At 46.6% G+C, this 12,873-nt stretch overlaps 1 protein-coding gene across 1 annotated transcript in view; it reads right to left on the bottom strand.

Annotated features, from left to right (window-relative positions):
* Positions 1-5,978: 5,978 nt before the first annotated feature.
* Positions 5,979-12,873, bottom strand: part of LOC143279045 (neuronal acetylcholine receptor subunit alpha-10-like) — a 236,674-nt gene continuing 229,779 nt past the window's right edge. The window contains exons 8-10 of the mRNA XM_076583320.1: positions 11,673-11,881; positions 8,923-9,028; positions 5,979-8,820 (exon numbers count right to left, since the gene is read on the bottom strand). Of these exons, the coding sequence (XP_076439435.1) occupies positions 8,576-8,820; positions 8,923-9,028; positions 11,673-11,881 (560 nt within the window). The 3' untranslated portion in view covers positions 5,979-8,575. The remainder of the gene's footprint in view (positions 8,821-8,922; positions 9,029-11,672; positions 11,882-12,873) is intronic.

Genomic DNA, 12,873 nt, shown 5'->3' with positions numbered 1-12,873 from the left:
TGTCTCAATGACCCAGCCTTTAGCTTCCGTCGTCAGAATTGTGGTATTCTTTGTCAACATTCACCTCTTCAGTATAAGAGCCTTCCGCTTGCAATATTTTGATGGTGGTACTTGGGGTGAAACGCAGTTAACGTCGTCTCTTTCGCCGTTCGTATGGAGAGAGTTAAGGAGAGACATCTTGAAGACCTCGACCAGAAACTTCCCACAAAGAGAAAAGACGAGATCTGTCCTCTGACCTGTCATCTGCCATTGTCTGCTCTCAGTGCAACCGCACTTGAACGTCTGCCTGTGGTCCGCGTTCCCATCTCCGGAGGCACTGCCGTCTTCATCGTTCACGATGGACTTCCATGGTGTTGGTGGTAGAACAGCCAGGACTATGGTGCTCTTTGTCTGACGTCATCTTTGTGTTCAGTGCCACTGGTGGCTTTCCGAGGAGCTGTGTCCTGCTGTCTCTTGGCTGATTTAGCACAGAATGTTGATCCATCAACACAAACTTCAGGGGTCTTTTCGGAAGACATTGTTTCATTTAAAAAGTTTCGAAATTCAGTTGTATCTATTCACAAATAGATATTAAGTCAACATCGGAAGCGTCAAATATACAAAAAAAAAAGAAAAAAAAGGAAGTCCACTTGAGTAAGAAAACGAACAGATCTCTTGCGCTATGACTGAAGTAAAGTACTCGATCAGGCTCTGTTTAAACTGTGTAGGAGATGAAATCCAAAACTTGTTTGCATACAAAAACTGAAAAAAAGTCACACAGGGAAGCTAAGAAAGTCTTTTCTCATCGAAGGTTCGACATGGCATTGTAATCTCGCACATCACGGACAGTTTCAGTTTTGCTGACATATTTTGTCCTTTGATACACACATACACACACATTACACAAATATTTTCTCTGTCACTTCCACTGTCGTTGTTTTGTTTTGTTTTTTTTATTTTTTTTTTAGTGTGGCGTGTTTTATGTGCTCAGTCCTGTATATTTCCACACAAAAAAAGCATTCTCCCTGTAAAGACAACAGCAGCAAACAGATAACTCAGATCTAGGGGCAGACACCAAGCAGCGGCCACCACGTCCAACCAGTGTTGTCAGAGAACAGACAATGTCAAGAAAAGACAAGACAAACCGAGGGCAAGCAAGAAGCAAGGAACATGCTGTTGGCATCCAGCCCTCGCCCTGAGAGGGACTAAAGCTACAGAAGCAAAACGTGAACAAAAGGAGATGCATTAAAACACAATGAACACAAACACACACACATCTTCTCAACTTCCCGATCACCCCACCTTTTACCGCCGTTTCTTCCACAACAGAAGTAAAGAAAAATAACAAAAAGAACGAGAGAGAGAGAGAGAGAGAAAAAAAAAGCGTGGAAACACCACAGCCTGAACACGAAATCATCCCTTTGCTGTCAAAACGCATCATACCCTGACCAAACACACACACACACACACACACACACATCACAAGTGGAGTGATGGCCCAGAGGTAACGCGTCCGCCTAGGAAGCGAGAGAATCTGAGCGCACTGGTTCGAATCACGGCTCAGCCGCCGATATTTTCACTCCTTCCACAAGACCCTTGAGTAGTGGTCTGGACGCTAGTCATTCGGATGAGACGATAAACTGAATCCTGTGTGCAGCACCTACTTAACGCACGTAAAAGAACCCACGGCAACAAAAGAGTTGTTCCTGGCAAAAAATCTGTAAAAAAATCCACTTCGATAGGAAAAACAAATAAAACTGCACGCAGGAAAAAATACAAACAAAAATCGGTGGCGCTGCTGTGTAGCGACGCGCTCTCCCTGGGGAGAGCATCCCGAATTTTCACGCAGAGAAATCTGTCGTGATAAAAAGAAATACAAATACAAATACAAACCCACTGAAATAGTAAATCTCATCCAATAATTCGTATCATCTCTGATCATCTCCATTGAAATAGTAAACCTCATCCAATAATTCGTGTCAGCTCTGAACATATCCAGTGAAATACAAAACCTGATCGAATAATTCGTACCATCTCTGATCATGTCCATTGATACAGTAAACCTCATCGAATAATTCGTGTCACCTCTCATCATCTTTAACAAAAAGACAATGAAAATCCGCTGTTTCTTGCCTCCACATCCACCGGGGGAATCATTCATCGTCATTAGATACATGAAGTAATGACAAGAAGAAACAATCCTTTAAATTTGTGGCACGTGCAATACACTGCCTCAGTCTCCTGGATTTGCAGAGGAGGTCATTTATACACTTTTCTTTTTCCCGCGCTTTCTGTGTCCCGCCCTTTTGTCCCTTTCCCCGGGACGGAGAATTGCTAGTTCAGTTCATTGCGACTTGAAAAATAAGGTCTTTTCTTTTCTGTGGACAACATTCCATCTTCAGGGGGAATACACACCAGTCACACTCCCTTGGCACAAAAAGCAATGACGTATGCACACATCTCACCCCCCACCGTCCCGTCCCCCATTCCCCCCGAAACATCCTTCACGTGACAGCTTCTGAGGCCAGTCACTCAAACGTCAGGCTGACAGACTCTCTCTCTCTCACATGCTGTGATGTGGAGAGCAGCGGGTTCCAGTGTCTGATGCCGAGAATGTTTGGACTTCTGACAGGCAGGACAGAACAGTACCTTCTTCCATTCATTCGTCGTTGAAGGTAAATTTGATTATTTATTTATTTATTTATTAATTCGTTCATTTATTTATTTATTTGTTTGTTTGCTTGTTTATTTATTCATCCATTCATTTTATTTAGAGAGACGCCGTGGCAGAACCGAGCAGGCGTTGGACGTGTGATCCAGTGGTCACCGGTGATCAGGGTTCGAGGCCCCGTTTCGATACAGAGTTGTGTACTCGGGGAAGGTACTTCTCTCCCATTTGCCTTACTCCACCAGGTGTGAATGGACACCTGACTTCGGTCGGGGTAGGTGTGTGTGTGTGTGTGTTCAGAATTTGGAACTGAAACTCACCACGTCCCACGGAATTTGCAAGGTAAGAGGAGAGCTGCTTGTCATCGCGCAATGTTTGTATTTGTGTGTGTTGTGGGAAACACTCGGCTGATGTGTCTTTGAACTGCATGGCGTCACTTTCTGTCGCAGTCAGTCTCTGCATGTGAGACCAAGACTACTTTACACAGGAAGGATGTTTCAATGCACTTCAGTGTCCTGTTTTTTTGTTTGTTTTTGTTTTGTTTTTTAATCTTTGTTTTGTTTTCAATGTTTGTTTCTTTTAATCCTCATATCGTCGTCGTCTTCCTCATCCTCACCTTCATCATCTTTTGCTTCATGTTCTTCTTTCTTCTTTTTTATGTGTGTAGTATTTATGCTTGCTGACCAGTAAAAGGTTTTCTGCGATCAGAACTAGCTGTAAACGACCCCATGGTTCATTTAAGGCTACCCCAGAATGACCCTGGGGTAAAATCCAAGGTGGGTGGATAGTTTGAGGCTGTTGCACTGGTCAGAACAACATGAGACCTTCATGAGAAGTGATACATCCATGTCAACTTCCAACGATAGCTTTTGGAGACTGCTGCTGTCACTTGCCATGCCCAGCTTTTCAAACCACGGTGGGAAGGAATAAATTATGATTGTGCCAATTTGTTTTGGTCGATCGAACTGGCTGGCGATACCCGTTTGAGTGAATGCCGACCACCCGCCAACAGCCCAGCTGTTCGTATCGGTGTTCACCCTGGACGCAGTGTTCGTTCTGCGGGATAGTGCGCGGGCTGGGCACCGCTGGCCTCTGGCTCATCTCTACAGGATCAAGATCTCTTGCACAGAGGGGTGAGTGCCCTTGTGGCACGGGCGTCCAAAGCCCAGAGCACGTCTTTAGAGCGGAGCCTTGCGACAGACTGCAGAGTTCATCGCTGCAACGGACAGCACCTGGTGGGTGAAGGGTGGAGGACATTTTTCTGACCTCCCAGGTCAACAGATGTGCAAACCTGCTTGTGCCTGAACCCCCTTCGTGTGTAAACGCATGCAGAAGATCAAATACGCACGTTGAAGATCCTGTAACCCATGTCAGCGTTCGCTGGGTTGTAGAAACAAGAACACACCTGATATGCAACCCCACAACCCCACCCCCTAAAAGGGAGTATGACTTACTTCATGGCAGGGGTAAATACGGTCACACACGTAAAAGCCCACTCACGTGTACGAGTGAACGTGAGAAGTCACAACTCACGAACGAAAAAGAAAAAAAAGATCATTGAAGCAAACCTATGTAGCACGGCATCTGAAACGCAAAAGAAGAAGAAGAAGAAAGAAGTATGGTGTAATCCTGCACGCTCCATGAACACACAGAAGCCGGGGTGACTTGACACTTTTTCCATGATGAGGTGCGCGCCATGACACTGACTCTTGTCCAAGCATTACTGCCTTTCCAATTTGAAAACACTCACGTTATTGTAATGGAGCCGTTCAACCAATTTTCAGCTTGCGGACTCGTTCCCTTCAGGCGATCTATCAAGCAGCCTGACAATTGGCATAATGTGCCCCCGGGATGGCTGTAAACCGTCCAGTTTGCTCCAATCATCATCGATATATTTTATGCCTGCCAGGCACAGGCCATTCACGGTGATCACAGTTAGCTCACTGCCACAATGTGGTTATCCTTCAGGGAACAGTGCAGAAAGGAAAGGAGACGAGGCAGACATCATCACTGACTGGACAGAAAGGAGCTTTGCCGGAACTCAGGCCCCGTCGCACGACCGCCGGAAATGGAGGAAGTTGGTGATGCGCTCAGCAGTGCAGCGCCCCCACGACCAAGCCAGGTTACGAGACCATTGAGAGTGATAGTGTTGTTGGGAAAATAAATGGTTACTGATGTGTGTCCTCATGGCATCAACCAATCAAATCACAGATTACCACGTCACCCACTGATCCAGACTCCTCATGACTCAGTCACAAAACAGTCTTCACAAGCGTCGGCCGGAGGCGTCCATCAGTACTTTCAGATCAAAATGAATTCTGTCGGAACGCTTCCACAGGGCAGGGACTACTACAGCGAGGAACAGATGGCATGGAAGCAACGTTAATCTGGAATGATGACTTCAGTACGCTGATAGGTACAGTTCGTAGCCGCTCCATTCTGGCACAGTAGTTTGGTAATAACGTACGATGTACAATCAGCTAAAAAAAAGAAAAAAAATATAAAAAGAAGAAAAAAAAGAGATTATAACAAAAAAATTACCCAGAAAGCACAAAAACAAATAGACAAAAAGACCAATCCTAAATCATCATGTACCAATGTTAGAGGAGCTCAATCAATCAAGAACAATTTTTGAAAAAACAACAACAAACAAAACAAAACAAAAACAAACAAACAAAAAAAACCCCCAAAAAACAAAAAAACACACAAAAAAACACACACACAAAAACACACACACACACACAAAACCCCACCAAAAATGTTTCTGAGAAAGTTGTAGCAAATTTGAATGCACTGTATCGTGTACCCATGTGTCACTGATCTTCTTATGTCTCTTAATTCCGGGCCATCCATGCGACCTCTGCACGCTCCTTGGTGAGGTCGTGGTTCACAAAGATCCGAGGTGCCCCAGCAGTACGAGATCCTGACGGCTGGGTGGGTCTGGTCAGAGCAGGCCAGTCAGCACCGGGGAACAGCTTCTAGCACTCCACAGAGCTCTTTCTTCGGACAACTCCATATACGCCACCCCACATCTGCTAGGCAGATGTCTGACCAGCAGCACAACCCAACGCGCTTTGTCAGGCTCTGAGAGCATGCGTACACATTTGTGTACCTATCAGAGTGGATTCCTTCACAGAATTTTTCCAGAGGACAATATTTACGTTGCCATGAGTGCACCGAGTGCGTGCTACACACGGGACCTCGGTTTAACTCACTCAGTACGGCCAGTCCTCTCTTCTCCTCTACACAGACCCATCAGATGTCCAGTGGGTGTCTGAATGACCCAACCTTTAGCTTCCGTCGTCAGAATTGTGGTATTCTTTGTCAACATTCACCTCTTCAGTATAAGAGCCTTCCGCTTGCAATATTTTGATGTAGGTAATTGGGGTGGAACGCTGTTAACGTCGTTTCTTTCGCCGTTCGTATGGAGAGAGTTATCGTCTCACCCGAATAACCACATTTTCCAGTAAAACACGGGAGAAAGGGCGAGACCAGGATTCAAACCCAGACCCTCACGGACACTGTATTGGCAGATTAGCGTCTCAACCATTCTGCCACCTTCATCCAGGCTCGGCTGAACTTAGCATTTCCGTGCTGCCCAGAAAAGCACGTAGTGTGATGCTGATCCTACGGGATGCCAGAAAGCCCACCCATCACGCCTCCTGTGAATGTAGTTTTGGGTCGTCAGTCTGAACACGCACACAGTACAATCAGCGAGACACAGGCACCCAGGGGTTAGCAACAGCAACCCAGTCATGGACGCTAAGACATAGGTTCACATCCAGGACTTTAATTCGGAATCATCTGACATCCACATCAACACTATGGTCCCGAGTCTGATCTTAAAGGATACGGCCCACTATCAACAGAGATGACCTTACAGGATACGGTCCACTATCAACAGAGATGACCTTACAGGATACGGTCCACTATCAACAGAGATCATCTTACAGGATACGGTCCACTATCAACAGAGATGACCTTACAGAATACGGTCCACTATCAACAGAGATGACCTTACAGGATACGGTCCACTATCAACAGAGATCATCTTACAGGATACAGTCCACTATCAGCAGAGATCATCTTACAGGATAGGGTCCACTATCAACAGAGATGACCTTACAGGATACGGTCCACTATCAACAGAGATGACCTTACAGGATACGGTCCACTATCAACAGTGATGACCTTACAGGATACAGTCCACTATCAGCAGAGATGACCTTACAGAATACGGTCCACTATCAACAGAGGTCATCTTACAGGATACAGTCCATTATCAACAGAGATCATCTTACAGGATACAGTCCATTATCAACAGAGATGACCTTACAGAATACGGTCCACTATCAACAGAGGTCATCTTACAGGAATTCCTACAGAGTTCGGCTGAACTTAGCAATTCCGTGACTTGGCCAAGTCGTACAACCACATAGGTTGAACTTGTCACTCTCGTGAGTCTGTATGCAACACTGGCTGACTGTAAGGTGGGAAGTTCACGGTCAGTTGTTGACATCACACAGCAATACTGAAGTGAAAATACATCTGGCAGGTCACAAAAGCTCTCTCTCCCCCCCCCCCTCTCTCTCTCTCTCACACACACACACGCACACACACAGCGGTTTGTGGTCACAACACGACAACGCTTCGACCCTAATGACACATGCAAGCGTGGCAGAGAGAGAAACACGTCTGAAGTCCGAACAACACTTGGTAAAAATCAACGTTGGAAATTAAATTAAATCCTGCATTCTACTGTGACATGTCTGAAGTAAAAACAAACAAAAAACAAGCAAACAAAACAACAAAAACTCAACGATCAGAATCAGAGTGAGACAATCACCACGACTCAAAATGCAGATCCTAACCTGCTATGAGTGAGGGATGGGGTAGAGGGAGGGTTAGGACATAGGAAGATGGCGGCAGGGCAAAGGAAAAAAGGACCTTGGTAGAAAATCGACAGGCAAAGAAAAAAAGAGAGAGAGAGAGAGAGAGAGAGAGAAGATATAAAAACAAATGTCTCCATTCACAACTCTGCTGGCAGAGTATGTTTGTGGTGTTCATAACAGCAGCAGAAGCAATGGTGGTCTCCTCCATCCCTGCTCTTCAGATTCCTTTCCACAGGCAGGCAGTCACACAGACAGACAGACAGACAGACAGACAGACGGGCAGGCAGGCAGTCACACAGACAGACAGACAGATGGGCAGTCAGGCAGTCACACAGACAGACAGACAGACAGACGGGCAGTCAGGCAGGCACACAGGCAGGCAGGCAGACTAGAAGTTTCGGGTTGTACTCAAAGTGGTGTGCAACAGTAGCCTCCTTCTTGCCTCCCTGATCCCACTCCACAGGCAGCTGGACACACATGCAGACAGACTGGCAGGCAGGCAGGCAGGCAGGCAGACAAGACACACCACCCAGCCGAGCAGCTCGGGGTCGTACTCAAAGAAACTGGAGTGGCTGGTCAGACGGGCAGACAAACCAGCAGACAGGCCGACAGACTGGCCAGGTAGGTGGGATCGTAGTCGATGAGGTTGGAAGTATCCGGGCAGGCTGGCAGACAAAACAGCAGACAGACACGCCACCCGGTCTAGTAGTTGGGGTCGTAATTGAATGGTTGAGCACCTGGGCAGGCAGGCAGACAGTCAGACAGGCAGACAGGCAGGCAGACACACCGCCCAGCCTTGTAGTTGGGGTCGTACTCAAAGAAGCTAGAAGTATCCTGGCAGGCAGGCAGGCAGGCAGACAGTCAAACAGACCGGCAGACAGTCAAACAGACCGACAGACAGTCAAACAGACCGGCAGACAGGCAGGCAGGCAGGCCGACACAGTGCCCAGACCAGCCCCTAGTAGTTTGGGGTCGGAAGTATCCTGGCAGACAGACAGACGTAGACAGGCAGGCAGACCGACACAGCGCCCAGCTCCTAGTAGTTGGGGTCGAACTTGAAGAGGTTGTAGTAGCCGGGCAGGATGAGGGCCAGGCTGATGGAGGCGGTGACGATGAGGAAGCAGACGAGCAGCAGGCGGTCCAGGATGAGGGCCAGCTGCTGCCACTCCTCCCGGATCGTCTCGCGCCGGTCCTGCTCCGCCAGCCGCATCTCGTTCTTCTCGATAGTCTGGTACACCTTCTGCAGCACGCGCAGGAACTGCCGCTCCGTGCTGTCCCCCCCTCCTCCCCCACCTCCTCCACCTCCACCACCTCCACCACCACCACCACCACTCATGCTCCCGTGGCCCCCGTGGCCTCCGTGGCCCCCGCCCCCCGCGCTGCCCGGCACGGGGGTGAACTTGCGCGTGAAGCGTGGGGAGAGCCCCCCGTTCTCCGGCATCTTGTCCACCTCGTAGCGGGCGTAGTAGTCGTTCTGCGGCACTGGCTGCTGACACATGTGTAACAAGGTGGGGGACCCCGGTCAGGGCTTTAGTGGTGTACACACACAGATAGACACTCTCACACAGACAGACAGACAGACAGACAGATACACACTCAAACAGACAGATAGACAGACAGACAGACAGACAGACAGACAGAGGGAGAGAGAGAGAGAGAGAGAGAGAGAGAGAGAAAGGGGTTTATCCATGTAGGCCATAGCTCCTTGGATACTGTAAAATGTTGAAGTCGTACATTCAGTCTTCATTATGTGACATATACACATTTCCTTTTGAGTGCTTTATGCAGATAAAGTGCGTACTCCTTGACAGTGTTTTCGTTTTGTTGAGAGAGAGTGAGAGACAGACAGACAGACAGAGACAGAGACAGTCAGAGTCAGAAAACACAAAACAAAGATAAAACACACACAGATCTGCAAGGCGCTACAGCAATTGGCAGGGTTGAACGGACATGAGACCAGGACGCCTTCTCATCAAGACCCAGTCTTGAACAACCTTGAATCGTAGACTGGTGACAAGATAATTGAACACAAGGGGAAGGGAGGCGAGGGGAGGGGAGCTGGCCGCCGAATGGCCATGGTGGACATGAACATGAGCGTTGGCGCAAATTAGCATGGGGCGACCTGACACAGGCCGAATTTGGAGTCTGGGGCTGTTGTGTTTTGTGTTGTCGCGTTGTTGATGCGCTACACTGTAATGTAACGCTTACGTTTTACCCTGTATATTGAACTAATAAAATGACGGGCGCCATAGCCGAATGGTTAAAGCGTTGGACTTTCGATCTGAGGGTCTCGGGTTCGAATCACGGTAACGGCGCCTGGTGGGTAAAGGGTGGAGATTTTTACGATCTCCCAGGTCAACATATGTGCAGACCTGCCAGTGCCTGAACCCCCTTCGTGTGTATATGCAAGCATAAGATCAAATACGCACGTTAAAGATCCTGTAATCCATGTCAGCGTTCGGTGGGTTATGGAAACAAGAACATACCCAGCATGCACACCCCCGAAAACGGAGTATGGCTGCCTACATGGCGGGGTAAAAACGGTCATACAAGTAAAAAGCCCACTCGCGTATATACGAGTGAACGTGGGAGTTGAAGCCCACGAACGCAGAAGAAGAAGAAGAAGAGAACTAACAAAGAAACCCAACCCTACCAGTCAATAATCAAGAAAATTCAATCTTGTGACTCCTCCTGAGGGGTGGATGATCGACAGCAGCAAAGTGTGTGAAACTGAAGTTTTAGAAAATACGACCGGCTCGCCTCCCCATCAAGACCTAGTGATGAACAGCCTTGAACCAGGGCTGCTGACAGGACAACTGGACACAAAACGCAGGAAGGAAGCTTGCCGCCAATCGGCCAAAGAGCGGCCGGCGGACGACATTGTGGGATGGGGGTGGACGGTGTGGGGGGAGGGGGGGGCATGAACAGGAAGGCTGGGACAAGTCAGCTTGGGGCGACTTGACACAGGGGTGGGTGGTGGGGTGGGGTGGGGGTGAATTTACAGTCTGGGGTGAAAAGACTGAGGGCTGTGGTGCTTGTGTTGTGGTTGTGCTGCATTTCACTGCACTGTGTTTTGTGTTGTGTAACTAATGTCTCTCTTTCTCTCTCTTTATATATATATATATATATATATATATATATATATATATATATGCATCTCTCTCTCTCTCTCTCTCTATATATATATATATATATATTTTTATATATGTATGTACATGTATGTGTATATATATATATATATGTGTGTGTGTGTGTGTGTGTATGAAACTACATTAATACAGAAACCCTAATCTTTTGACCCCTTTTTGGGGCAAGAAGGATCGAGAGTAAGTATCAAGATAATTATGCCTAACTTTAGGTATGTGGACGTCGATACGACTGGGTCACTGATGAAAGCGTGCTAAGTTAAGGTCAGCTGGCGGTGCTTTGAACCAAGTGGTCAGGGAACGAAGCAAGCGTTTTGGACAGTACACATTCTTCTTTTTGTTGTTCTTACATTTGTTCCTGATGTTATTCTTACAGTAGTTGTCGCTGTTGTTGTGAGTTGTTACTAACACACACATATAATTTGTAATCATTAAAACCAGTTTTTCTCTTTCTCTTTCATCAGGCCGATACCTCTGGTGACGATAGATTTAATTTCGTGTTGATTGATTAGCATTGTTTTACTTATTTGTGTGTTTATTTGTTTTATTTCTTTACTTACTGTTTATTTGATACAAATGATAAAAATATGGTTCATCAGACGTCTAGTTAAAGTGCATCGTGTGCGCACAGTACAAGCCTTAACCCTTTCACCGCCAAGCTCGCATTTATGCACAGGCGTGGTGGAGGACCCATGTCACTGAAAGGTGATCATTCATTGGTCTGTTATCCATGAACCTACTGCTCTTAATGTTCGGTGGTAGGATAAGCCATATTTTCTATACATCGCAGGGGGAATCCCCAGCTATTTTTAGCCACTGTCTTTTCTGTGTTTATACCACAAGGGAATTTTGTACTCTAAATTGACTGGCGGTGAAAGGGTTAAGCTTGTGGATGTTCATTTCTTTGTTTGCATTGTAATCATGTGTACTGTTGAACGATACGAGACTGTTTAATTCAGAACCAGTCAACAAGTAAACCCGCCTCACCATGCCCTTCCTGGACGGCGCGGCTTGCTCGTCGCCAGTGGCCACGTCCAGATGCACGAAGAGCACCTTGGCGAAGAAGCCGAAGAAGATCTTCTTGACGAGGCCCGGCATCTCGCGGCCCCGGCCCCCCTTGTGGTGGATGTTCAGCGTGAACACCGTCATGGCCGTGGCGATGGACACGATGGCTATCGTGATGCCGTAGTACAGACCTGCAGGACACAGCGATTCCAGAGTAGAGATTTGTTTTCCTTTCTCCCTTTTGGGGTATCTTCATTCATTCATCATCATCATCATCATCATTATATTTCTTCTTCTTCTTCTTCTTCTACTTCTTCTTCTTCTACTTCCTCCTCCTCCTCCTCATCTCCTCCTCCTCCTATTCATCATCATTATCATCATCATCATCATATTTCTTCATCATCATCATCATCATCATACATCATCATATCCTCCTCCTCCTTATCATCATCAGATTTCTTCATCATCATCATCATCATCATCATCCTCATATTTCTTCTTCATCCTCTTCTTCTTCCTCCTCCCCATCATCACATTTCATCATCATCATCATCATACTTCTTCTTCTTCATCATCATCTTCTTCTTCTTCCCCTTCAACTCTGTAAAGAGTTACAGGGGCGCCGCACAGAAGAATTGTTCACCATGATTGCTCCAGGTCTGTCGTATGTGTGTCAAAAGCCTGGATCTGGGGTATGGGGGATTACAGACACACGAAACAAACAAACAAAAAACAACAACAAAAAACAAACAAACAACAACAAAAAAACACCAAAAAAACAACACAAAAACATACTGAACATGACAACAACTAATAAATGAACCACGTTCATGTCAGGAGGAGGTGCTGTTCAGAATGATGATGAAGTGAGAAAGCAAATGCAGCAACACTATCAGTAACAGGTAGCAGTAAACAACAGCAGTAAGCATCGTCATCATCATCATTGTCATCCTCAGCAGAAACAGCATCATTATCATCCCCTGCAGGAACCGCAGCAGTAGCAGCAGCAGTAGTTGCAGTAGTAGCAGCACTAACAGCAGCAGGAGCAGTAGAAGTAGTCGCAGAAACAGAAGCGGTAGCAACAAGAACAAGAACGATAGTATTAACAATAATAACAATAATAATAACAAAAAAGACAAAAAAACAACAACAGTGATACTAATAACAATGATGATGATAATTA

The sequence above is a fragment of the Babylonia areolata genome, chromosome 2 (assembly GCF_041734735.1).
Source record: "Babylonia areolata isolate BAREFJ2019XMU chromosome 2, ASM4173473v1, whole genome shotgun sequence".
In the NCBI taxonomy this organism is placed as follows: domain Eukaryota; kingdom Metazoa; phylum Mollusca; class Gastropoda; order Neogastropoda; family Buccinidae; genus Babylonia; species Babylonia areolata.
This window is presented reverse-complemented; position numbering and strand designations above follow the sequence as displayed.